This window comes from Trichoderma ghanense, assembly GCF_004382785.1.
Source record: "Trichoderma ghanense strain CCMA-1212 chromosome Unknown scaffold_14, whole genome shotgun sequence".
NCBI classification, from domain to species: domain Eukaryota; kingdom Fungi; phylum Ascomycota; class Sordariomycetes; order Hypocreales; family Hypocreaceae; genus Trichoderma; species Trichoderma ghanense.
In genome coordinates, this window is record NW_027395677.1 from 441,070 (window position 1) to 466,391 (window position 25,322).

The 25,322-nt window shown below is 56.6% G+C and overlaps 11 protein-coding genes across 11 annotated transcripts; 6 read left to right on the forward strand and 5 right to left on the reverse strand.

The window, feature by feature from the left end:
- Positions 1-1,391: 1,391 nt before the first annotated feature.
- On the forward strand, positions 1,392-2,573 carry CCMA1212_009033 (uncharacterized protein; the record flags this gene model as incomplete). Its single annotated transcript, XM_073706134.1, has 1 exon — positions 1,392-2,573. One exon carries the CDS (start codon positions 1,392-1,394, stop codon positions 2,571-2,573), a length of 1,182 nt encoding a protein of 393 aa, XP_073555465.1.
- Positions 2,574-4,143: 1,570 nt separating this feature from the next.
- Positions 4,144-8,825, forward strand: CCMA1212_009034 (Putative serine/threonine-protein kinase VPS15; the record flags this gene model as incomplete). The annotated part of the gene is made up of 2 exons (XM_073706135.1): positions 4,144-4,357; positions 4,447-8,825. The coding sequence occupies 2 exons, from the start codon at positions 4,144-4,146 to the stop codon at positions 8,823-8,825; spliced, it is 4,593 nt and encodes a 1,530-aa protein (XP_073555462.1).
- A 799-nt stretch (positions 8,826-9,624) lies between these two features.
- On the forward strand, positions 9,625-10,927 carry CCMA1212_009035 (uncharacterized protein; the record flags this gene model as incomplete). The annotated part of the gene is made up of 5 exons (XM_073706136.1): positions 9,625-9,703; positions 10,017-10,057; positions 10,135-10,395; positions 10,494-10,628; positions 10,712-10,927. 5 exons carry the CDS (start codon positions 9,625-9,627, stop codon positions 10,925-10,927), a joined length of 732 nt encoding a protein of 243 aa, XP_073555463.1.
- A 309-nt stretch (positions 10,928-11,236) lies between these two features.
- On the reverse strand, positions 11,237-12,159 carry CCMA1212_009036 (uncharacterized protein; the record flags this gene model as incomplete). The annotated part of the gene is made up of 4 exons (XM_073706137.1): positions 11,237-11,652; positions 11,760-11,850; positions 11,915-12,000; positions 12,096-12,159. 4 exons carry the CDS (start codon positions 12,157-12,159, stop codon positions 11,237-11,239), a joined length of 657 nt encoding a protein of 218 aa, XP_073555460.1.
- Positions 12,160-12,503: 344 nt separating this feature from the next.
- On the forward strand, positions 12,504-15,943 carry CCMA1212_009037 (putative chloride channel protein; the record flags this gene model as incomplete). Its single annotated transcript, XM_073706138.1, has 6 exons — positions 12,504-12,508; positions 13,087-13,357; positions 13,422-13,437; positions 13,526-13,807; positions 13,862-13,929; positions 13,979-15,943. The coding sequence occupies 6 exons, from the start codon at positions 12,504-12,506 to the stop codon at positions 15,941-15,943; spliced, it is 2,607 nt and encodes an 868-aa protein (XP_073555461.1).
- Positions 15,944-16,109: 166 nt separating this feature from the next.
- On the reverse strand, positions 16,110-17,171 carry CCMA1212_009038 (uncharacterized protein; the record flags this gene model as incomplete). The annotated part of the gene is made up of 4 exons (XM_073706139.1): positions 16,110-16,481; positions 16,549-16,584; positions 16,671-16,752; positions 16,927-17,171. 4 exons carry the CDS (start codon positions 17,169-17,171, stop codon positions 16,110-16,112), a joined length of 735 nt encoding a protein of 244 aa, XP_073555468.1.
- Positions 17,172-17,916: 745 nt separating this feature from the next.
- Positions 17,917-18,448, reverse strand: CCMA1212_009039 (Transcription initiation factor IIA subunit 2; the record flags this gene model as incomplete). Its single annotated transcript, XM_073706140.1, has 3 exons — positions 17,917-18,069; positions 18,142-18,289; positions 18,402-18,448. The coding sequence occupies 3 exons, from the start codon at positions 18,446-18,448 to the stop codon at positions 17,917-17,919; spliced, it is 348 nt and encodes a 115-aa protein (XP_073555469.1).
- A 506-nt stretch (positions 18,449-18,954) lies between these two features.
- Positions 18,955-19,810, forward strand: CCMA1212_009040 (putative V-type proton ATPase 20 kDa proteolipid subunit; the record flags this gene model as incomplete). Its single annotated transcript, XM_073706141.1, has 3 exons — positions 18,955-19,012; positions 19,183-19,618; positions 19,696-19,810. 3 exons carry the CDS (start codon positions 18,955-18,957, stop codon positions 19,808-19,810), a joined length of 609 nt encoding a protein of 202 aa, XP_073555388.1.
- Positions 19,811-20,303: 493 nt separating this feature from the next.
- Positions 20,304-22,482, reverse strand: CCMA1212_009041 (Gephyrin; the record flags this gene model as incomplete). The annotated part of the gene is made up of 3 exons (XM_073706142.1): positions 20,304-22,018; positions 22,075-22,153; positions 22,216-22,482. The coding sequence occupies 3 exons, from the start codon at positions 22,480-22,482 to the stop codon at positions 20,304-20,306; spliced, it is 2,061 nt and encodes a 686-aa protein (XP_073555387.1).
- A 739-nt stretch (positions 22,483-23,221) lies between these two features.
- CCMA1212_009042 (uncharacterized protein) lies at positions 23,222-23,937 on the forward strand (the record flags this gene model as incomplete). The annotated part of the gene is made up of 2 exons (XM_073706143.1): positions 23,222-23,515; positions 23,606-23,937. Exons 1-2 carry the CDS (start codon positions 23,305-23,307, stop codon positions 23,935-23,937), a joined length of 543 nt encoding a protein of 180 aa, XP_073555386.1. The 5' UTR covers positions 23,222-23,304.
- A 22-nt stretch (positions 23,938-23,959) lies between these two features.
- CCMA1212_009043 (GPN-loop GTPase 2) lies at positions 23,960-25,188 on the reverse strand (the record flags this gene model as incomplete). The annotated part of the gene is made up of 3 exons (XM_073706144.1): positions 23,960-24,649; positions 24,708-25,036; positions 25,125-25,188. 3 exons carry the CDS (start codon positions 25,186-25,188, stop codon positions 23,960-23,962), a joined length of 1,083 nt encoding a protein of 360 aa, XP_073555385.1.
- Positions 25,189-25,322: the final 134 nt, after the last annotated feature.

Here is a 25,322-nt window from a genome sequence, read left to right on the forward strand (position 1 = left end):
CTGCTCGGCGTCCCACGGAGGACGACTACAGCGCGCAGCAAGTACAGGCTACGCAGCCCGGCGTCGCTCTGCCACGAGACATGCGCTGTCTGCTGTCTGCAGGCCCACCCACAGTGTGGTGCTGCCGGGCCGCAGAGGTACCTCCACGGCATGCAGGCGAGCGGGTGAGGGACTAATGGCCGCCATAACCGCGCGTCGATTCGTGCTGCCGGCGCGCCAAGTGACACGGCGACTCAGGGATTCGCACTGTGAACATCCCACTGTGGCAGCCGGCGGCCCGTGCGCTGCCCCCGTCCGCTCGTACCCCATACCTGCAAGCGGTGCAGGCTGCAAAGTACACCGTGCGGGCGAGCGACCCTGTGCTGCTAACCCTTGCCTCATAGGTGGACACCACTGGAGCACGCACCCCCCGGGGGGGGGGGGGGGGGTAAAGCAGCCGCACTGTGCCAGTACGGGCACGGGCGAAACTGCGTGCTCCAGTGGTGCGCCGACGCCCAACAGCACTTTGAAGCGAATACTCCACCTGCTGGAAACCTGCCAGCCAGCGGCGTGCCAGTGCGAGCGCGAGCGTCTCCGTACATGGTACCCCGTGCCTCGTACTATAGCCGTGGCACCCACGGCTCTGCAGCACGAAGTCCCAGTACCGCCATGCCTCGCTCCAGCACAGCTCACCTCAATTGACGGCCGTATTAATATTACACCACCCTATACCCAATCTACCGCGCGCCTCTCTTCATCTCTCTGTTTGCGTCCTCGCTTTTGCAAACCCATCAGCCTGCTGTTTCCTCCCCCCCCGGATCGACCAAGCGGACTTCTCGTGTTGCTCCTCCTTCCTTTTTCTCGAATCCATCGCCCTGTTGAGCTGTTGTTCGACCGAACGGAAATCTCGCCTAACCGGATCATCGTCTTTGCCCCCCCTCTTTCATCTTCAGTAGCGGAGGGAGAAGCATCGTGACGACAAAGAAGGACTCTAGCTGGCACGACACCCAGACACACACGCACACACGCACACAGCACCCTCTTGCGACTCTTCCGCCTCCACAGGCTGCGACGATATTCTTTCCCTCGTCTTTCTCGCCAGACGTTAGCGGATATCGGACGGCAGGATCGCCCGCTCGCACCCTTTTCTTCTTCCAACCCAAGCATTATACCGAGGACGAAAGACAACGGTCTCGATTGTCTATTGGGCGCTACCGGACGATCACAAAACGACTATACTTGACTGGAGCACTTCTCCTGGTCGATCCTGAGCCGCGTCCACCAACGCCGTGGAAACATATACGGGACGTCCTCAATTCGACGCCGTCGACTCACTGTTAGGTGCAGCGTCACCTAACGCCGTCACGATTGCTCCATCAAGAGTCCCGTCGCGGGAAACCAACTTCCGCCACATGGCTATCGACGCCCTCAAGAACCTTGTAAACAACATACCCAGCTGGCAGACGAGGCTCGATGAGCTGAGCAGCCAGGTTGACAAGCGCCAGCTGGAGCTCGCCGCCCTCGCCGAGGCAAACAGCACCAAGGAGCCCGAGACCAGGTCGCTGAGGAATAAGGGGTCATGCGAGTCCCTCAAGCCCAAGGATGATGGCGCCATGCACATCTTCTTCTCCGAGGACGTACCAGTCCAGCAGCCGCAAGACCTCGCCACAACCCCCCCACAGCCCAACAGACAGCGCCGGTCCTCACCGCCGAGCCCGGCAGCCGAGAAGCGGCCCGCGTTCCCCAAGTCTTCAGCAGATGCCAGCGCGGCATCCAGCAACCGAGCAGCCAAGAAGAGCAAGACAACGTCAATTGCCTCTGCCGACGGGCCCCGCCAGACATATCGCACCAGGAACATGATCATCGTCTACTACGACAGCTACGTGCAGGGCTTCTTCGACGACCTCGTCAGGTTCATCTCGTCGAGTAGGAACCTGATGCGGAAAGCCAAGATGGCAGCAAAGGTGGCTCAGATCAAGAAGCTCGCCGAGATGGACGTGCCCGACGACGAGAACGCCGAAGGCGAGGACAAGGCTGCCGAGGCTCTCCCCTCATTACGATATATCAGCAGTCGGCGGTATGGACCGACCGCCATGCGTCTCGGCCACCCCAGCCTCGCCAACCAGGCACCTGATGTGTTTGACGAGCTGGACAAGGCCCTCGAGTTTGTCCAGAGCACGTGTGAGCACGGCGCCCACCAGTTCCTCAGGGACGCCAAGTGCAACGAAGAGGTGTCCAAGATCCAGCAGCGCATAGGCGAGGTGCTCGAGATGGCCAAGAAGGAGATGGAGCGCATCGAACGCGAGGAGCCCGAGACGATGAACGAGTCTCCGGACCCAAAGCCTCGCACGATGAAGCCCATCACCGTCAGCAGGACCTTGGTGCCGCATCACAAGGAGGGTGACGATGTCCACTCGCGGAAGCTCGAGGTGGCCGACTCCGCCGCGCCGAGGCTGCCGCCTGCTCTGCACATGGCCGACCGTATCGAGGCGGACCCCAACGCTGGCGACGACGACTTTGATACCGAAGCGCTGCTCGCCAGGATACGCTACAGCTCATCAAGGCAGATGCGTATGCGGGCAGTCGTAAATTAGGGGAAGCGGATGTTGTCTTGTTCTTTTCACGTCTTTTTTTTTTTTGGATTTTTCTTTGCATAGCCGATCATAGTTCGGCGCGGGATCAGGACTTGTCGCACAACTCTCATTTTCTTTTGCCAATGACGGAATGAAAAAGAAACACTTTTGTTTTTTTCTTGTCTCTTTTTATTATGAACGATGCTGGTATATGCATGGGAGTTTTTGGGAAATACGGGAAGTGTCTTTGCTACTACTATCCTAGGCACACATGCATTTTCTTCACAACAACAACACAACAAAGGGGTGCTCTTGACAGCTTGAAAGCTTTGAAGTCTTTTCACTCAAGGGAGTCCCATCACAAACGCATATAGCCGCACTTGAGGGTTGAAGAGATATGGGCACATGGGCGTTTTCTCTTTTTCTCTTGTTTTCTTCGAAAGGAACATTATTTTATTCCCCCTTTATTTACCTTCATTCTCTAACTACTCCCTTTTTTTTTGTGGGCTCACTTATACCTCCTTTAGTTGGAATACCTTACCTGCTGCTAGGTAACTTGCTTGTTTCTTTTATACCTTTGATATACCTAGGTAGCTGCCTTGGAGCAGGAGATATGGGATCTGAAAATGCTTACTCTCTATACTGGGACTATGACTCCCAAAAATCAGTGCTTCTTTTTTGAGATCGTGTTGTGTGTGATGAGGTTGGAATGGGCTGCGTTGGAGTATGTGGCCTGTTCTACTCACTCGCCCGCTCTCTGGTATTCCCTCGGCTCTTTTGTTTCTGTCTTCCAGGCTCTTGTGAGTTTAGATGAGACTTATTGCTTGCCAGTATCGAGTACGACCTGTCTCTACCTTACTTTCTCTCGTCACTTGGGTGCTGTTGTCTCTGTCTTGTATGGAATCTGGTGAATATCATCACATGCTCTGCTTCTACTTGAGGATAAACAGGGTATAGTTCCACGGCGGTTACTGGAGACTTGCTGTCTATTTCACGCCAAACTGTGAAATTAAACCTGCGCAAAATGGCTCTTGATCATCAGGCGTCGAATATCTGTATGAAAAACTCGTAGACTTCTAATGAATATCCAAAAGCCCTTTATTTGAAGTTGTTCGTCTTGATGTTAAGTCTAGCCCCCCATCGTCGTTAGTGGTGTTTAAGTGGACAAGGCGCTAAACCCGCCCACTGCGGCACTGCCTTTAGGCTGCAGGTAGCATTGCGGTCCAGTGACGTCCCTCCGCCTTGCTCCAGCTACCTGTCCAGCTACCTCATCCAACCTCTAGAGGCAACGAGAACCTCTCTGAACTCCAACAACCTTCAACTCGCTCTCTATTATTCGCAACCCGCGACCGACGACAACATCCCGCAATCACAAACATTGTCTCTGAAGCCTCGATCGTTCGGCCGATGTCAAAATGACGGCGATTCCCTCCCTGGCCCAACGATAGACGCCACATCCCACATCCCCCCTCCTTTCGCCGCCGTCTTGATCCCTGGCCTACGACAGTTTGTGTCGCCGGTCGAGGGTCGAAGGACTACCTCTCACCCCTTTCCTAGTCTCATCTGTTTGTTTTTTCTTCTTCCTGAAGCCATGGGTCAAGGGTTCTCTCTCGCCACGCCGTCGGCCGGCGCGGCGGGCATAGACATTGCGCAGCTGCAGGACATCCAGTACGAAAAGAGCATCGGAAATGCACGCTTCATGAAGAGCATCCGCGGCAGGCACGAGCACGGCGTGGTGCTGGTCAAGGTGCTAGTCAAGCCCTACACCGAGGTGAAGCTGGACAAGTACAAGAAGAAGATCATAGGTGAGCTTCCGCGGCGCATGGGCTGAGGGACAAGGTAGTGTTTGCGTGCGTTTGTCTAACCCGTGTGTGTGTGTGTGTGTGCGAAACAGAGCAGCGCAAGGCGCTGGCGGGCGTGCCCAACGCACTGGGCTTCCAGCGCATCATCGAGACCGAGACGAACGGATACCTGGTGCGCCAGTTCATGTACAGCTCGCTGTACGACCGCATGAGCACGCGGCCCTTCCTCGAGGACATTGAGAAGAAGTGGCTGGCCTTCCAGCTGCTCTGCGCCCTGCGCGACTGCCACGCCCGCGACGTCTACCACGGCGACATCAAGGCCCAGAACGTCCTCGTCACCTCGTGGAACTGGCTCTACCTGACCGACTTCTCCTCCGCCTACAAGCCCGTCATGCTGCCCGACGACAACCCGGGCGACTTCTCCTACTTCTTCGACTCGTCCGGCCGCCGCACGTGCTACATCGCCCCCGAGCGCTTCTACTCGTCCGCCGAGCCCCCGCCGCAGAAGCCCGAGATGACGTGGGCCATGGACATCTTCAGCGCCGGCTGCGTCATCGCCCAGCTGTTCCTCGAGTCGGAGATCTTCAGCCTTGCCCAGCTCTACAAGTACCGCCGCGGCGAGTACGATCCCGTCATCACCCACCTGAGCGTCATCTCGGACAAGGACGTCCGCGACATGATTGCGCACATGATCCAGCTCGATCCCGAGAGGCGGTACTCGGCCGAGCAGTATCTCGATTTCTGGAAGGACAAGGTGTTCCCTGGCTACTTTTACAGCTTCCTGCATCAGTATATGGAGGTGATTACCGATCCGTCGTCCGGCAACGGGCCCGTGTCTGGCGCTGAGAGGAACCTGGGGGAGTCGGATAACCGCATCGACAGGATCTTTCTCGACTTTGACAAGATTTCGTACTTTTTGGGGTATCAGACGGAGAAGCAGACGCCGGAACCGATCAAACCAAAATCGAGGCTGGGGCTGGACCATTTCCCCGTGCGGCTGAGCATACCGGGTCACGAACATGCGGTTTCTGCGGATCTCGAGCCGCCAGAGGACGACGGGACGCTGATATTTCTGACGCTGGTCGTCTCCGCCATGAGGACGACGGCCCGGGCAGCTTCGAGGATCAGGGCGTGCGACTTGCTGCTGGCGTTTGCCGAGAGGCTTACAGACGAGGCAAAGCTGGACAGGGTGCTGCCGTATCTGATGGCGCTGCTGCGCAAGGAGGAGACGGACATGGTCCTCGTGACCGTGATTCGCGCCGTCACTCAGCTGCTGCAGCTCGTACGGATGACGACGCCAATCAACTCCCATGTGCTGGTGGAATACGTCCTGCCCCGGATGGAGATTGCGCTCGGGACAAAGTCGTGGACGCCCAACTCGCTTGTGCGGGCGACGTATGCGTCCTGCATAGGCAGTCTCGCCACCACTGCGCAGCGTTTCCTAGAAATGGCATCCAGCCTGCGAGCGGACGGGTCGATGCCCATCACCGACCCCGAGGTTGAGCCCGGAACGGACGGCGCTGCGGCCAACTTTGAGAGCATGTTTGACAACGCGAACCGCCAGCTCTTTGAGATTCTGGAGAGCCACACGAAGCAGCTCGTCGAAGACCCGGACGTTCACGTTCGACGAGCGTTCCTGACGTCGGTGCCGGAACTGTGCATGTATTTCCAGGAGAGCTCCAACGACATCCTTCTCACGCACTTGATCACGTATCTGAACGATAGGGACTGGATGCTGAAGAGCGCCTTTCTGGACACCATTGTGGGCATTGGAGCGTTCATAGGCGGCACGAGTCTCGAAGAGTTTATCCTGCCTCTCATGATCCAGGCCCTGGCGGATCCCGAGGAGACGGTGGTGCGCTCGGCTTTGCACTCGCTGGCTCAGCTGGCAGGTCTGGGGTTGTTGTCCAGACCAAAGATCTGGGAGCTGGCGGACTTGATAGCGCGGCTGACGATGCACCCGAACATGTGGATCAGAGAATCTTCAGCAGAGTTCCTATCCATGGCCGCCAAGTTTTTGGTCATGGCCGATGTCCAGTGCATATTGCTGCCGCTGACTAGGCCATACCTCAAGATACAGCATCTCTCAGACTTTTCCGAGCTCAATCTGCTCGATTCCTTGAAGCGGCCACTTCCTCGGGCAGTCTTTGACCAAGCGCTGACTTGGGCATCCAAGACGGACAAGGGCGTCTTCTGGAAGTCAATCCTGGGGAAGCGAATGTCGTCAAGCCAGGGAGCGCTTGCATCGGCCGCTCTGATACCCTCCTCGGTCAGCAAGGTTAGCCGCAACGAAGAGGACGAACAGTGGCTGGAGAAGCTGAGGAACTTTGGACTCAAGCCCGAAGACGAGATGAAGTTTCTGGCCCTGTGCGAGTACATAGCGCGACTCAGCACCAGCAAGGCCCGGGACGCCGTCGTCGTGGTTTCGCCCGCCACCGAAGAAGAAAACATGCCCACTGGCTTTGTCCAGCTGAAGGAGCTGGGCGTGACCATCCAGACGGTGTTCTTCGACGACACGCCCCTGAAGGACCCCTCTGCCGTGATGCCAAACTTGGAGCCCACCCCGCCTGTCTCGGGGCCGTATACGATTGCCGATGCGTTGTTGGATGCCTCCATGACGATAGACGATACGCTCGCCAAGAAGAAGCGCGCTGCTCCCCATACACACAAACGGGTGCAAAGCATTGGCCCCCTGCCTTCCCGCAGTACGGGACGTCTGCTGTCTCCCACTGGGAGCGACAGGGCAAGCTCGATCGATTCTCGGGCCCTCAACTCTCCCCTTGGACCTGGAGACGACGCCGCCTCATATTCATCACGCAGAGGCATTCGGCACCAATCGAGCGCCCTTAGCCTCTTGGATCGCAGAGACGGCCACAAGTCTATTCCGGAAATTGGGACTAGCGATGCCAATGCATTTGGAGAAGTGGAGGGACCCTTTACGCAGACAGTGCCTGTGCAGACCGATTCTCGGCCGGCCACGGAGGGTGGTGATACAGCTCGTCTGAGGCAGGTGAGGCACAGCTATGAAGGGACGGATCCGCATGTCCGACGCATGCTCGACAACATGTACGTCGAAAACTTCCCTCGCGACGTGCTGGAGTTTGGGCCCATGGTTCAGCCCATCTCTGGAGACAAGAGCCGATCGGTCAACGTCCCCGGCGCAGATCCTCCATGGAAGCCCAAAGGCAACCTCGTGGCGACGTTTGCGGAGCACCGTGGGCCCATTAATCGTGTCATTGCGTCTCCTGACCACGTCTTCTTCATCACGGGCGGCAACGACGGGACGGTCAAAGTGTGGGATACGCAGCGGCTCGAGCGGAACATTACGAATCGGTCTCGGCAGACTTACAAGCACGGTGATGGCGCTCGCGTCGTTGCCCTTTGTTTTGTCGAAAACTCGCACTGCTTCGTCAGCTGCGCGTCCGATGGCAGCGTCCATGTCGTCAAGGTCGATACGGTTCCCTCGAGCGGTATTATTCGATATACGAAGCTGCGGGTGTTGCGTGAATACCAGCTACCGGAAGGTGAATACGCAACATGGTGTGAGCACTTCAAGCAAGAGCAGAGCTCCGTTCTCGTCATCGCCACCAACTTATCGCGGATCGTCGCCATGGACTTGAGGACCATGACGCTGCTGTACGTGCTAGAAAACCCTGTCCATCACGGAACGCCTACGTGTTTCTGCGTCGACAAGAAGAGAAACTGGCTGTGCGTGGGGACTTCCCATGGAGTTGTCGACTTGTGGGATCTCCGCTTCAAGATGAGGCTGAAAGGATGGGGCGTGCCCGGCAAGGGATCCATTTATCGGCTCTGCGTGCACCCTACCAAGGGCAGAGGTAAATGGATCTGCGTCGCCGGAGGAACCGGGCAAGGCGAGGTCACGGTATGGGACTTGGAGAAGACGACTTGCAGAGAAATTTACCGAACGGGTGGCAGTAAGGATGGCCCCAAGGGATACACTGCGTGGGAAGTCGACGAAGACAAGCCCGAAGGGATGCTGGGCCGATTCGCGACAAATCTCGAGATGAGCGACGTGGCAAACGCAGATCGAGGCGTGCGAGCCATGGTCGTAGGCACGGGAACATCGGAGGAGTCGCGCGAAGTCCGCCATGCGTTTATGCTCACGGGCGGGTCGGACAAACGGCTCAGGTTCTGGGACATTTCGCGCATCGAGAACTCTTGCATCTACAGCGGCCTCCAGCCGGATGAGCAGGCGCCTACGTATACCAGCTCGCACCCGACGACGTCGACCACGCTGAACACGGAGCGCTTCGCAAGGAACGCGGCGTCTGCGCCTAACGCGGGGACCGGCTCGAGGCAAAAGGCGCCGAGGTCGACGGTGATTTCGATGCAGCAGCAGCAGCTGCTCAAGTCGCACCTGGACCTGATTATGGACGTGGCGATTTTGGAGTATCCGTACTCGATGAGCGTGTCTGTGGATCGGTCTGGGGTGGTGTACGTGTTTCAATAGATTGCTTTTGCTTTTTGCTTTTGCTTGGTGCTTGGTGCTTGGACATGAGGGTCGTAATGAGCTTTGGGTTGGGTCTATGGTAAAAAGGAGGGAATTGCGTTTTGGAGTCTTGATGTTTGCATCTAGATGGTTAGGTAGAGCTTTGGGGGGTTGAGTTGCTTTAGACGGATGAGGGTTGGGGGATCTGCTTGCAACATTTACAGCACTTTGCCCAGTCGAACGACTAATGAAGAGTAATAATGACGGGTATTCGAACTGCGAATCTTGATTGTACTGATTTGTGCTTGATTAATCTACTTGGATCTTGTCAGTAGGCCGTTTAAGCTGTAAATGCTGAGGAGCTTCACCAAAGCCGAGATGGCTGAGGTGAAGCTGAAGTGTGGCGCCAGCTACATGTGGCGTCATCAAAATTGTGGCGCTTGAAATTTCCACGCCTTGTCCCAATCATTTCAGCCTCGCCCATCCAAATCTCGAAATCGGCATGCGACCAACACCCCATCTTTCCTCACCTCGACCAGTTGTCCAAACCATTTTTCGCAGCCGTTGCACGTCTTCTTGACCTCGAATCGTTTTTTTTTTTTTCGCGCCTTCGATGATGAACCCTCTAGTTTAATCCTTCTGATAAACTGGTTAATCGATACGGACAATCCGCAGCCGAATTGGTTCCTCTTCACCTTGGCGAGGACTATCGACTTCGAACGAGAAACGAGAAAACGAAGCGAAACCTGTGCCCTTTGAGCGATTCTTCTCCACGACGCCCTTGGCTTTGAAGGGTTTACTTGCGATTGAGATATAAAAGATGCGGCTTACGGCCGAGCTGATTCGGGATTCCTTGTCCTATTTGAATCCCTTGAAGGAGAGAGAGCTTGATCTCCGAGGTGCGTTTTGATCAAACTTTCCCGCGTCTTTCTCGTCCTCTTCGTCCAATCCTCAATACAAAGGGAAGAATTTGGAAAGGGAAAAGATGGGGGGGCAAACGAGGGGAAATTGAAAAGAGCAGATGCTACACCTTTTCTTCGTCATGGCTCCTTTTTCGGTTTTCTTCTTTGACCCTCTCCTTCTTCCTCCCTCTTCTCCTTTGGGGGGGAGAGGCTTGAGACTTTGAATCTTGTTTCTGTTGTTGTGGCGTTTTTTGAAGAAGGAATATTTGATACATTGGAAGCTTTACTTGATGGCGGCGCGAATGAACAGGACATCGAATTCCTGCGATTGAAAACCTCGGTGTCGCTGGCGTGAGTTTCCTCCTCCTCCGCCCCCCTCTCTCTCCTCAACCTCTGATCTTGCTGACAACTGGGTTTGGCAAAAACAGCCCCACGATGCCATCGACTTCACCGACAACGACATCCAAGTCCTCGGCAACTTCCCTCTGTCCCCGCGCATAACGACGCTCCTCCTCGCGCGGAACCGCGTGGCGAGCATCCAGCCGACGCTGGCGGCTGCGGTGCCGAACCTGCGGAACCTGGTCCTGGCGTCGAATAACCTTGTTGAGCTGGCGGATCTGGATGCGTTGGGTGGGCTGGGGAGGTTGACGCACTTGGTGTTGGCTGATAACCCTGTTACGAAGAAGGAGGTGCGTTATTCTTGATCCCTCTGCTTCGTACAAGCTCCGTGTGAGCTTTCTACGATTGGATTGGATTGGTTTGGACTGACTTGTGTGTGTGTTTGAAGCATTACCGATATTGGGTCATCTGGCGGTGTCCCTCTGTTCGGTTTCTCGACTACGAAAAGGTCAAGCAGGCGGAGCGGGACAAGGCCCGGGAGCTGTTTGGCACGGAGGAAGAGCCCACGGCTCTGGCCACATCGGTAAGCTTACAACAATCCCACTGCTTCACCATCCTGATGATGCTACAGAGGCACACTAACTCGTGACCGTGCGTGCGCTCCAGATCATGGGCAAAAAGTCCAAGCTCGACGTCACAGCCAACGGCCCGTCGGCCGCGCCCTCGAAGCTCTCGCGGATAAAGCTCACCGACGCGGAGAAGCAGCGGCTGCAGGAGAGGATCAAGAAGGCGACGAGCCTGCAGGAGATTATCGCGCTGGAGAAGGAGCTCAACGAGGGGAGGTTACCGTCGGGGGTGTATGGCGATGCGATGGAGGAGTGAAGAATGAATTTGCCGTGGAATGAATTTTGTTTTCATGTTCTCGTTTTTTTTCAAGGCACAGGGATGTTTTAACTAGTCGTTTGATTTACAATGGTTTGTCTTGAGAATGGCCTCTTCGACGAGGAGACGAGAGGGGCCAAATTTGTAGATTGTGGTAGAAAGAAAGGAATCGCCATGAATTGCAAACTCTCTCAAGCATGTGCAAAACAACAACGCGGTATGAAAACCAAACAAGCAAAGCAGTAGCGTCATGCAACATCATCATCATCCCCGACGACGACGACGCGAACGCCGACGCACCGCGAGCTTCTAACCCGTCATGTCAACATCCGCATCATCATCATCATCCTCGGGCTGCGCAGCCTGCCTCATCTCCAGCTCAAGCTGATCACTAGGGTCATCCGTCCTGTTCCCGTTCCCATTTCCAACAGCGTTGCCGTTCTCCTCGTGCTTCTTGCTGTTGTCCTTTTCCTCGTTGCGGAGGGACAGGGTAAAGGGGTTGGAGCCGGCCTTTGCGTGGCCGCCGCCGTTGACCGCCTTGGCGGAGGAGGAGGACTTGCTCTTTGATGATGATGTGGTGCCGTTTGTCGGGGCGGAGACGGAGTCGGGGAGGGGATCGCCGCGGAGGCGGGCTTGGTTGATGGCTTTGGCTTTTTTGAAGGGGATTGTTTTGGGGGCGACGTCTTCGAGGAATTCGAGGTGGTCGCGGTGGGAGATTGCGTTGGCTTTTGGGCGTTGATGAGTTCTTGAGTATTGTGTGTGGTATAAGGAGAGAAAGGAGGGAGGAGGGGGGAGGGAAAGGGGGGAGAGGAGAGAGAGATTTGGGACTTACCGACGTCTTTGTATTGGATGTTGCGACGGGGTTTGCGTTCGAGTTTTGCTTGGGTGTGGGCTTCTTCCGTGAGATGCTGGATGAACATTTCCTGCGTGAGGTGTGAGCTTTCAGAACCCGGTGGGAGAAGATAAAGAGGTGAGGTGAAGACGTACGGCGGCGAGGGTGATGACGAAGGCGGCGTTGTTGGAGCACATCTGGACGTCTGGGTCCTGGCTGATGATTTTCTTGACTCTTGATACTAGGGGCAGCACAGTCAGCTTTTGTTCTCTGATGAGGATGAACGTTGAGGAGGATGTGGGGGATGTGGTAAAAAAAAAAAAGAAAAAAACTTACATGGGAGTTGAGTCTGGCCGGTGGGCTCCTTTCGGGGAGGGATTGCGTTGGTGTTGTAAGGCATTGTTTCGAGCTTTTGAGGTGGACTACCGAGAGAGGGTTGAGTGTTGTTTGGCTGGAGGGGACGAGTGAGGTTGGGTGGATGAGCGGGTGGGTTGATGTGAGTGAAAACTTGGCGGTGACACGCGCTTGAGGTGTTGAAGATGTGGGAGATTCGCGGGCTCGAGAGGTTGCTCGGTGGGCTGTGACAGGGAGATTGAAGGCTTTTTGAGAGGGGATTGACGAGCTTGATGGCCTGAGCGAGGAAGAAGGAGAGAGTGTGAGCTGTGTTGAGGAGTCGGAATTGGTGGGAATTGGCCCGGGTTCGAGGTCGAGGGCTAGGGGCGGTTTGTAGGAGAATCTTGAAGGATGAGGTGGGCTCAAGACATTAGGTAAGTTATAGTGAGCTGCTGGATGTTTGGCGAGCAGCTGTAAGTCGAGGTTGAACGGCTGATGGAGGTCTAGAGATGCTCAGTCCAGTGCGAACGCCGAGATGAATCCAAGTAGATTTGGTAGAAGAAGCTACATGTAAGTGGAAAGGGTGAATCGTTTCCTTGATACTAAGGTATCTCTTGTTCTGGTCTTATAGAGCCTCGGGTGACACGCGACGCCCTGACGCGACTTGTTACAGCGAGCTGCTGCATCCACTAAAGCGGCGGCTTCTAGTGGACGGTCCCCAGCTGTAGCGCATGCGCCAGAACGGAGCCACTGCCTGGAGATCTGCGGACTGCTTATCTTATCTGCCGAGTTGTTGGAACTTGTAATACCTGGACTTCGATGGTCACTGTGGCAGCTGATGTCAACCTGGTATTGACAGCTTCGTTTGCGACAACTGCTTCAACGCCCTTTGCTTCGACCGCACTGTATACGCAGACAAAGGAGCGCATCACTGCCCGTGTTCGCAATTGCCTCGAATCACATCAAAGCCCTACCAAAAACCATCAAGTCGCAGCACATCAGATAAAGGCGCATCGAGTCGCATTCCGCATCCAGCCGTCGCGCGCAGACCCGGGCGTCCACCCAATCGCCATGCTGCGCAGGACGGCGCCATGAACTCGACGACGACTTCCATGGCGGCCCTCAGCCCGTCCATCTCGCGGCGCCCGTCCATCAGCTCGCGCGTGTCCTTTGCCGTGTCCCACGCAGAGCAGGGCGAGGCCGCGGGCCAGGCGCCGAGGGAGGGCCAGATTGAGGAGGAGATTGCCGAGATCAAGAGATATGAGGTGAGCGAGTGTGTGCTTTGCCATAATATATTATGCGCTCTGATTCTGACGGCCTAAACTCCAGGACTTTACAACGATAGGTGAGGGCGACTGACCTTTGAGCCATATCCGCATCCAAACGTCATCACCGCGATAAGAGTACGAACCGGGCTGACGCTCAATGGACAGACTGGGTGCAAGATGCCGCGCGAGAACAGGCACGGCGGAAAGCCCGCAGGAAACGCACCGCAGGCGTCTACAGGCACGGCCAGCCCGGCTGGAGATACCGGCTTTGGGAGTCGTACGACGCCGCGCAGGGCTGGATCGTCGTCACCATCATCGGGGCGGCCATTGGCCTGAACGCGGCCTTTCTCAACATCGTGACGGAGTGGCTGGCTGATATCAAGACGGGCCATTGCACGACGGCGTTTTATCTGAATGAAAAGTTTTGCTGCTGGGGAGAGGACAATGGTATGCTTGGAGTGCAAAACACATTTGGAGCGTGTCACTGACTGATGGTCGTAGGCTGCGACCAGTGGCATCGCTGGACAGGCTTTGGCCCCCTCAACTACTTCATCTACTTTGTATTTGCGGTATGGACATGTTGTTCCCCGTCTCTGAAACGTTCTAACTCGGCGATAGACCTTGTTCGCTTGCATATCGGCGACGCTCGTCAAGTCATATGCTCCGTATGCAGCCGGCTCCGGCATATCGGAGATCAAGTGCATCATTGCCGGCTTCGTCATGAAGGGCTTTCTCGGATTCTGGACTCTGTTGATCAAGTCCATCTGCCTGCCCCTGGCCATCGCCTCCGGCCTGTCCGTCGGAAAGGAAGGCCCTAGCGTCCACTACGCTGTCTGCACTGGCAACGTCATCTCGAGGCTGTTTGACAAGTACAGGCGAAATGCGGGCAAGACACGCGAGATCCTCAGTGCCTGTGCCGCGGCGGGCGTCGCCGTCGCCTTTGGCAGCCCCATTGGAGGCGTGTTGTTCTCGCTCGAGGAAATGTCGAGCTACTTTCCGCTCAAAACCATGTGGCGCAGCTACTTCTGCGCCCTGGTGGCCACGGCCGTCCTCTCGACGATGAATCCCTTTCGCACGGGGCAGCTGGTTATGTTCCAGGTCAAGTACGATCGAGATTGGCACTTCTTCGAGATCGTCTTCTACATCATCATTGGCGTCTTTGGGGGCCTGTACGGCGCCTTTGTCATGAAGTGGAATCTCCGAGCGCAGGCGTTCCGCAAAAAGTACCTGACAAAGTACGCCGTCTTGGAGGCGACGCTCCTCGCGGCTGGCACCGCCATCATCGCCTATCCCAACGCCTTTCTGAGGATCGACATGACGGAGAGCATGGAGATACTCTTCCTCGAGTGCGAGGGGGCAGAGAACTACCATGGGCTGTGCGACAAGGACCAGAGGGCGTGGAACCTCGTGTCGCTCATTCTCGCGACGGTGCTGCGAGTCTTCCTCGTCATCATCTCGTACGGCTGCAAGGTGCCCGCCGGCATCTTTGTGCCCTCCATGGCCATTGGCGCCTCGTTTGGGCGAACCGTCGGCATCATTGTCCAGGCCATACACGAGGCGAACCCGGGCAGCGTCTTCTTTTCCGCCTGCAAGCCGGACGAGCCATGCATCACCCCGGGCACGTACGCCTTTCTCGGCGCGGCGGCAGCCCTGAGCGGCATCATGCACCTCACCCTGACCGTCGTCGTCATCATGTTTGAGCTAACCGGAGCGCTGACGTACATTTTGCCCACCATGATTGTGGTGGGGGTGACCAAGATGGTCAGCGAGATGTTCGGCAAGGGTGGCATCGCCGACCGCATGATTTGGTTCAACGGGTTTCCATTCATCGACAGCAAGGAAGACCACAACTACGGTGTGCCGGTTTCTCAGGTCATGCGGAGCTCCGTCGTGTCTCTCCCCGCGAGCGGGCTGACGCTTGCCGACGTCGAGCAGCTGCTGGCCGAGGCCAAGTATCAGGGGTTTCCCATTGTGCTGGATGGCAGCTCCAAGACGCTGGTGGGATACATTGGCCGGACGGAGCTGCGGTATGCCGTGGACCGGGCAAAGCGCGAGCGGCCCGTGTCTCCGGACGCAAAGTGCTACTTCTCGCCGCAACCGACAACGAACCAGGTGCCCTTCACGCCCATCACGCCCAACTTTCGCGCAGACGTCACTGCCTCGTCGCCCCTCGATTTCAGTCGATACGTCGATGCCACGCCCGTGACGGCGCATCCTCGCCTGCCGCTGGAGACGGTCATGGAGCTGTTCCAGAAGATTGGACCCCGCGTCATCCTGATTGAGTATCACGGCAAGCTCTCCGGCCTGGTGACGGTCAAGGACTGCCTCAAGTACCAGTTCAAGGTGGAGGCGGCCGAGAACCCGAAGGACGACCACCACATCACCGAGGGACAGGAGCACCTGTGGAGCGCGCTGCGCAGGGTGGGCTTTTGGGTGTCGAACTCGGTGTCGACGGTTTCGCGGGGGCATATTCGGCTCAGCGGGCAGTTTGACGACGAGCGGCGGGCGGCGAGGAGGAGGGATGGGATTTTGGATGGGGACGAGGAGGGGGTTGATGAGGGGGTTGAGTTGGAAAGGAGATAGATTTGTTGAGCCTTTGAATATAGCGGCGGCATACAACATGTCATTTCTTTGGTCCTTTGCTTTGCTTTGCCTTGCCTCTTTATGTGAGCTCTTGTATGTCTATATAAAAGGGATGTAATCAGTGCTTGACGAATTGATTCTGACCGACAACATGATTGCCTTGCTCTCAACTGCGCAGCTCGCCCAAATCAGGAACATCCTCATCGCGATACCTCTCCCCAGCATCCAAATCCTCGTCCAACTCAAGCACACCACCACCACCACCACCACCACCCACAGGCACAGACACAGGCACAGCACGATCCCCCGCCGCCGCATCTCCATCTCCATCCTCGCCCTCGTCCTTGCGCCCCGCAATGACGCTGCCGGCAACGAGGAGCGACGCGCCGGCCCACCACATGGGGGGAAGGGCCTCGGAGAAGATGACGAGGCCTGTGAATGCGGTGACGAGGAAGTTTGTGGATGTGTTCATGATGGAGACTTGGGTCGCGGATGTTCCTTTTGCGAGGGCTGTGGTGAAGAGGGACCACATCTGGTTCTGTTATGAGTACGTGTATACTCAGATGAAAATGGGAAAGGGGGGGATGGGGGAAGGGAGGGCTTACGATGCCGTTGAAGGTTAGGTTGAGGATGAAGAAGATCTGCGTTGAGCCGGGGTTCTGTTAGTTTGAAGTTTGATGAGGTTGAGGTTGAAAAGGGGAGGGTGTGGACTTGCGGTGCGGATGACGATTTCGAGGATGGAGGAGTGGGAGATGGAGAGGGATTTGGCGATGGCGGTGGAGAGGTTTGATGTGAGTTCTGTGGTGGTTCTGCGGGTTGACGAGATGTTAGTGACTGACTGGTGTATGTGACGACTTCTACTGTCATTCTCCATGTCGATGAAATTTGGTCATTGACACGTGAATGATTTATACAATGGTAAGTATACATCACTCCCCCATACACAGTTGAGAATGAGAACGAGTTGAAGAGACAAAACATACAACTTGGCAAACACGCCATTAAACGCCGCACAAGCACCGCTCGCCACGGCAAAGAACATCCAATGCTGTCTCCACGAAGAAGAAGACCGAGGCAGCGCTTCCATCTCGCTTTCTTCTGAGGTAGATGAAGATTGATCTGTCTTGCTTCTGATGGTGGTGGAGGAGGAGGAGGAGGAGGAGGAGTGTTGATGAGGCTGGGAGTCCGGAGAGGTCGGCTTGGTGGCTCGCCGTTTGCGCGCGTCCATGGTGAGTGTGAGGTGTTACTGGATTGGGAAAGTTGGCCGTTTTGGGAGTTTTTTTTTTTTTTTTTTTTTTTTTTTTTTTTTTTTTTTTATGGATTGTTTTTTGGTAAATTATGATTGAGGAGATGTAGGGTTCTGAAAGGATTGAGGGGGGAGTGTCGGTTTGTAAGGGCCAATTGCTTGTCTCTGGGTTGACGTTTGAGAATAGGAGACGTTGATGCTGTACTCAATGCCCGGCCGAGGACATGCTGGAACAAATGATGGATTCCCAATGGTTTTTAGCGGGCGAGTCCGCTGTGGCCTGGGGTACCTCCACCGCCACAGTGGCGCGCTCTGCTGTGGCTCCAGGAAGGCGGACGGAGTCGTCACAACCTTGGAGTCACATGGCGTTCGGTTGGAAGTCGATGCATACGCGTGTCTGGAGAACAAAGACGTGATTCTCATTTGCATTAATCGTCCTTTCTATCTCTTCCGTGGGTCAGCAGACCCAATTGACAGCACCTCATGTCGGTATAAAGAAATATCAAGCACCAGACCGTGTCCGTGTAACCGCACTCCCAAAACGCCGTGAATCGCCCCGTCCCGTTGCCGATATCGATGGTTGTTTGCCCCTCTCTCTCTCCCCCCCTCCCCCCCCAATGCTGTCTTGCAGCTTCTTTCTTGCTTCAATTGTCATATCCCCTCAACCCAGCTGTATTTAAGAACCCCCAAAACTCCGAATCCATCAATGAAAGCAAATATCCCCCATTTACTGTCCCTCGCCAGGCCTCTTCGCATTGCAGCTAACAATCTTGACCTTGTCCGCCTGAACAGAGACGCTGCCGTTGTCCATCTTGAACGTGACGTTTTTGATGAGGAACGTCCATACTTCGTCGCAGAATCGATATGTGTCCAAGCTTCCCTGCAGTTTTGACATCACTCGTCAGCCCTCTCCTTCTCACGTCTTTCCCAAATAAAGTCGAATCGAGGTTACCTTGAACTGGAGCCGGCTCTTGACGTTCTTCTGCAGCGCCTCGGTGATGGCCTGGTCAAAGTTGCTCAGGATCTTCATGGCCAGCTGCGGGTGGATGCGCTCCTCGCTGATGAGGTCGTCCAGCGTGTCCGTCAGGGCGAGGCCGATGCTGCGCGAACCGGATTAGCGAACCAGACATCCCAACAGTTCGTCTCCTTTATGTTCTCTTGTCCCGCAGGCAGCAGCTGCGGCATCGCGGTGGGGTTTGGGGGCGGATGTACCTGCTCCTGCGGTAGAGCTCGTAGAATGACTGCGCGCCGCTTGCCATGGCTGAAAGATATATAGATCGATGTGAGGCGAGGTTTCTGTGCGGCGTGTGGTGTTGGGAGAGAGAGGGAGGCTGGAGGTGATGTTGGGGGAGAGTCTGTGACTGCTGACAGATGAATGGTAGAGGTTGATGTTACAGGCAGCCTTGACGCTAAGGTAAGCCAGCTAGAGCCTCAGCGCAGTGACCCGTGTCGTATAGCGAGCCTTATTAGTAACGGCTTAACAGAAGGCTCAGCTGGCGCTTTCATGGCCTGGAGCGTAAATTAGCCTCCGAGGTCGATGCACCCCAGAGCAAAGCGGCGCTGAGTCAGCAGCAAAGGGGAGGATGCTTGTCATGTGACGTCGGCCATTGTCGCGCCTCTGTGCTCCGAGAGAGCTTCAACTACCTCAAGCCAGAGAAGCTTCCCATCTAGCAACAAGACGACGACGAGCCGCCAGCGCTGATCTGCTGCTTCGACAACCGTCGGTACTCTTACAACAAGAAGAATCAGCGTTTGCGCAGACACAATGAGCCTCAAGTACGGCGTCGGAGGAATCGGGTCGTTTCTGACCGTCGTGGGAGCTTGTATGTGCTTGAATCCGCCATCTTGACCATCACCACCCTTGTCGTCATGAGCATCATCGTCAACCTCCTCGACCGAACCCTGCTCTTCACCACCACACTAAAAGACCTCCACTGCCATCACACCTTAGCACCATGAGTCTCATCGTCTAACCAACATCCCCCTCACACAGACATGCTCTTCACCGGCAGCGGCGAGTCCTTCAACGTCGGCGCCTTCCTCGAGTCCGTCTCGCCCTACGCCTGGGCCAGCATGGGCATCTCCCTCTGCATCGGCCTGTCCGTCGTCGGCGCCGCCTGGGGCATCTTCATCACGGGCTCGTCCATCCTCGGCGCCGGCGTCCGCGCCCCGCGCATCCGCACCAAGAACCTCATCTCCATCATCTTCTGCGAGGTCGTCGCCATCTACGGCGTCATCATGGCCATTGTCTTTTCGTCAAAGGTCGACTCCGTGCGCGGCGCCGAGCTGTTTTCCGCGGATACCTACTTCACAGGGTATGCCCTCTTCTGGGCCGGCTTGACGGTCGGCGCGTGTAATCTCGTCTGCGGCGTGGCGGTTGGGATTAACGGGAGTGGTGCTGCGTTGGCTGATGCGGCGGATGCGTCCTTGTACGTGGGCTTCTTGCGGTCATTGACTGAGATGCGTTGCTTTGGCTGTGGCGTACTGACCATTTGTCGAATAACAGGTTCGTCAAGATTCTCGTCATTGAAATCTTTAGCTCCGTCCTGGGTCTCTTTGGTCTCATCGTCGGCCTTTTGGTCTCCGAAAAGGCTCCTGCTTTTGGCGCCAAGTCCTCCTGAACAGCACATACGCAGGAAGAGAGAACTCTCGAAAGATGCGGAAATCTGCACACATTTCCATCACAGCCTCCCCACCTCTCTCTCTGTCTTCTCCGTCCTCTTGTGATGGCAAGAAACTGGACCCGATATATATGCATTGCAACGATAATTTTGGTTGGGCGTTTGGAAGATTGGGCTGTAGACGATGTTTATCCTTATTTCACCTTTATTTTCTTTCCTGTTTCTCCAATCTGAAGCTGTATGACTAGCCTCCGTGTACACTAGCCACAGAACAGCTGCTGATGCTCGAAATGAAAGCATCATATTCAACAAGTATGAATGGTTTCGATCTCAAAAAAAGTAATGAGATTTCCTCAGTTACCTTTCCCCTGATTTATCCCCCCCCCCTTTTTCACATGGACCGAATAAATGCTGCCACATGTCGAGTACCTTACCCTCCTTGTAGCTATGATTTCCCTGAATCAGCTTCCAATTGATCCAACTACCCCGACCGCTATCCACTGCGTATAGAATTCATGAGCAAAGCCTCAACCCTCGCACCCTTCTCCAGCTTCCCGCTCCCACCAGGCAAGCACAGCAGCGCATTGGCCGACCTCAAGCTGCCCACCCTGGAGCTCCGCTGCCCTCCAGTGCTGCTCGCCGTCAGCAGCCCGTCCTGACCGACGCTCACGACGACACGATGGAACTCTGGCCGGGGATCGAGACCAAAATCGTGGGCCAGCGTGACCGGGACCTTGGGCAGCCCGACGGGGGAGACGCCCGACTGCTTGTGCAGCGACGGCAGGACAAAGAGGTGGAAGGTGACGAGGGCGGAGGCCGGGTTGCCGGGCAGCGAGAAGACGACCTTGTTGAGGCGCCGGCCGGCGTTGTCCTTGACGGGGACGGTGGCAAACGTCGTCGGCTTGCCGGGCTTCATGGCGACGCGGCCAAAGTGGATGGTGCCGCCGAGGGCGCGCTCGACGGTGGGCTTGAGCAGGTCCAGCTCGCCCATGGACACGCCGCCCGTGGTGACGAGCACGTCGGCGTCGCGGAGGCCGGCCCGCAGCGTCTCCTCGAGCGTGCCGGGCCGGTCGCTGGCGATGCCCAGGTCCACGACCGGGAAGCCCCATTCGCGCGCCGCGGCCATGAGCGTCACGCGGTTCGTGTCGCGCACCTCGCCCAGCCGGAGCCCGCCGGGCCGGTCGTGGTCGACGATCTCGTCGCCCGTCGACAGGATGCCGATGACGGGGCGCTTGTACACGCGGGCCTCTGCCACGCCGACCGCCGCCAGGAGCCCGATCTCGCCGCCCACGCCCGAGATCTGCTCGCCTTGCTTGAGGATCACGGCGCCCTGCGCGATGTCGCTGCCGACTTCGCGCACGTTGGCGCCGTCCGTCACGCCCTCGGCCTGGATCTCGACTTCCTTCTCCTCCTTGCCGTCGTCCGTCATGGTCTTGAGCGTCGTGTCTTCCACCATGATGACGGCGGTGGCGCCCGGCGGCAGGGGAGCGCCTGTGGTGATCCTGGCGATTTCTCCCTCCTTCAGGGGGGGCAGCTCTCCGGGTGCGGCATGGGACACGCCCGCGACGGGGAAGACGCCCTTGACCTCGCCGTCCTTGGGTACGACGACGGCGTAGCCGTCCACGATGCTGGCGCGGAAAGCCGGCACGTTCTCTTTTGCCTGGACGTCTTCGGCGAGCACCAGCCCGACAATGTTCTCGTCGACCTTGACGGTCTCTGCCTGTGGGCCTGGCGTGTGCTCTGAGACCAAGGCGAGGGCGTCGTCTACGGAGATCATGGGATAGGGAGATTCGCGGTATCGCCGCGTGGGGCCCAGGCTGATATCGTTGGATAGGTGGGTGGTGCTGGTAGAGCTCGGGGTGGTGAATCTCTGCAGACTTGCGTGGCCATGGCCCTGACCGGGACCGTGGCTATGGTCGTGAGAATGTTCATGATGGTGATGGTGATGGTGATGGTGCGCCTGGGCGGATGCCGCTGTTTGTGCTGATGCTTGAGACGGGCACCGGTCAATACCGGCGTCTGCCTCCAGCTTCTTGACGCCGCCGGCATGCAGAGCTCTCGAGTCTGAGCCTGCGGCTTGGAGGCAGGCATGGGGCAGCGTCTTGATGATGGCCTGGAGGTTCTCCTTGGCCCCCTTGGGTGAGCCGGGCAGGGTGACGATGAGAGTCTGGTACCTCACGCCGGCAGTGGGACGAGACATCATGGCGACTTTGATACACATGGTGAGCTGGGTGTGATCTTATCTGGGCGTGTGAATCACTTACACGGCGTTATCGCGAGTGAGGCAGACAGCATGGCGTGGATCAGCCCGGGAGCCGTCTTGTGTATCATTGGGGCAACGGCCTTGTGAATGCATTCAGCCAGCAAATACAACGACATCAAAGAGACGAATCCGTCCAACTCACCTCTGGCGTGACATCAGCGACGGAGAAGCCGGTGCCGCCGGTGGTGACAATGAGGTTGACGGCATTCGGCCCGTCTGTCCAGGGCTTGATGCTCCTCTGGATGTCCAGGACATGGTCCGGGACGATGCGCTCGTCGACGACTTCCCACCGGCCGCCGCCGTCCTGCATCAGCACCTCCCGGAGGACCGTGCCGGACGCATCGGCGGAGGGGTCGCGCGCGGCTGTGGTTGAGACGATCAGGATTGCGGCTTTGAACGGGCCGTCCATGGTGGCGGTCGTTGTGTATGTGCAATCGACGTGAGGGGTTTCAAGGTATCCCGGATATAGTGCAGATGTTCAATCTCAGAATCAGGTCCTGTTTGAGGATGTAAGTGAAGAGGGTGAGTTGAGCGTATGTTGGACACTTGGAGGAGCAGCCCAAGAAAGAAGCATGTGCTAATTCGTAGATGCTTGGTCTAGGAGACGGCAGATGGCAGCTCGCCCGTGTTAGTGCCAGCCTGACAGCAACTGGTTTTCCAGCTATTTCAGCCTTGTCCCGATCGAGGAAGAAGCCAATTCAGCGAAGATACGTATGCATAACCGCCCAGCTACTGCGCAGACGTACGTCGATGATGCAGATAACAGGCATTGTAGCATCAATGCGGAGGATTTCACGGAACCAGCCCCCCAAGAGCCCGCTGCTGCAGCGCCAGGTTTAGCGGAGGATAAGCCTCTCGGGCGCTGATCCGCAGCCCAGTTACAGTGAGACCCCACTGGAAAACAGCCCCAGGGCCTGGAGCGGTTTCACCCCCCACCTCCCCGTCCAGTGGCTGCAGCGCTGCGATGCCACGCTGTAATACCCCGAGACCCGAACTGGCGCGCCAAATGGACTTTTTTTCGGCTTTTGACGCCGTCGAACCTCGTCCTTTCTGCCCTCAATTCCATGCTTGACCATCTGCACCAACTTTCGTCCCGTCTCTCGTTTGGCCCTTTTGTGCCGATCTTCTTGCTCTTACGGGGGTTCCAGCCTTTCACGCTCTGCCGAGTTTCTCTTCTTTCCATTGTCTTCTTCCCCACCGACTCCGACGGATCTCGCAAAAATCGCTGCCAATGGTGCGCATCAAGGAGCGATACCTGCTGATCAACATCATCTACCCTCCCGATGCCGCGGCTTCTAGGGCTCGCGTGCCCGGCCTGGTTGCCCAGCATCAGCCGACCGTGGCCAAGTTGACGCCGCAGGCCTTGGTGAGGGCCATCAAGGCCGAGGTGACGGCGCTGTATGGCGATTTTGGCGCCGGAGCTCTCGAGGGCAATCTCTCGGGTGAGTCGTGACGGGTTCAGCAATTGGTGGCTTGTGGGAGTGGTACAGGCGAGACACAAGAGGTCATTCATTCTCTAACATGTAGCATAGTCAAATATCTCTCTCTGGCCACCTCCACCTTCATCCTCAGGTGCAACAGAGCTCATTATCAGCTGCTCTGGTCCGCATTGACCTTCATGGACCGCGTCCCCGTCAAGGACGGCCGGCCCTGTATATTCCGCGTTGTCCGTGTCAGCGGCACCATCCGCAAGATTGAAGAGGTTGCCGTCGAGCGAGCTCGGAAGCTCATCCTGGCCGCCAAGGCAGAAGCCAGCTCTCACCCACAGTCTTCACTGCCCGTGGAAATTCTCGGCAAAGACGACGCCATGCTGGATGTCATGGACAATGCCATGAGCGACGAGGACATGGAAGACGGCAGCTGACGTGCCGATTCATGAATCTTCATTACTTGTTTTTTCTAATTACCCGGACGCCGCTGTCCTCCGGTACCGTCATATCGCCAAAGTCAGGGTCGAATTCTGCCTCTGATGTGGCAGGGGGAGCTGGTTCTGGTTGTGCCTCGTCCACATCCATCCCGCTCGCCTCCGCTACCCTCCTCCGCTCCTCCTCCTCGGCTTCTTGCTCCATACGGTCGTACTCTTCCTTGTGGTCGATCCACCGCTCCTGGACGTCTTGCACATCGAGCATCGACGCTTCGTTTCTCATGGCGACGGCCCATATCGTGTCGTTGGCGCCTTCAGCGCCTCCGAACACATAGCCTCCTGCGCGATCAATCACGCGGAGCAGATGCATCATGCTCTTCTTATTCTCCACCGCCAACACCTCATACCGGACGAGGCCGTAGTTCTCAATCATCTTTGCTATCGCCTCGTGCAGTCGACCGAATTTCTCGTTGCGCATTCCGGGGGACTCGGCCTCGAGGTATGGTGTTAGGTATGTGAGGTCGTCGACATCGGTGTAGTATTCCAAGTTGAACGGCAGCTCGTCGTACGACGCTACCTTGTCAATCTTGGAAAGCACATTGACGTGTGGCATGTCCATCTGGATCATGGCTCGGAGCGAGAGGAGGACGTTGGACACATAGAGGGATGGCTGGGTGAGGCAGTAGCTATCCGTGAGATGTACACAGACAAACTAGCACAGGGTTGTCAGCAAGCCGTGCTCATGCTGCTTCGCAACAGGGCAAACTGACTCTGAATCCAAGCCTCTTCTGGAGCTTGTAAAATATGTTTCGTAATGAGTTGTGATGCGTGTAGAGCTCGACCTGGCCGGGACAGTCGAACAGAAAGTAGTCTTCCCCAAGCTCTTTGAGGCCTTCCTCTAGCCATTCAAAGTTGTTCTCGAGCTCTTCGAGAGCATATAGGATGCCGCCGTTTGGACCCAGGCGGTCTTCGCGCATAATGTCCTCCAGCTTGACCAGGTCGCGGATATCGAGAGCGCAGGGGTAGTTTGTGTGGTCATTCGCAGGATCGAGGTTCACGACGGAGCACGCGCGCCCAATGGCGCCCATGAACTGGTGCACTGAAGAGATTGGGGTAGGTTCATGTCAACACCAAAGCCCATGTCCATTATTCACTTCGTCGATAGAAAGCACAGGGATTCAACGTACTGCCATCGCAGTAGGTACTCTTGCCCGAGCCGGGGCTACCGAGTACGAGCTGCGCAAAGGGCATCTGGGTTTAGAAGCTCTTGATCTGTTTGGTCAATGTCGCATGACCGGTTAGTGCCGAGGTCGATCCGGAGATTTGCGCTGGGTGTTGAAGAGAAGAGAAGAGAGACAGTGGGCTGCGGACAACAATGACGATAC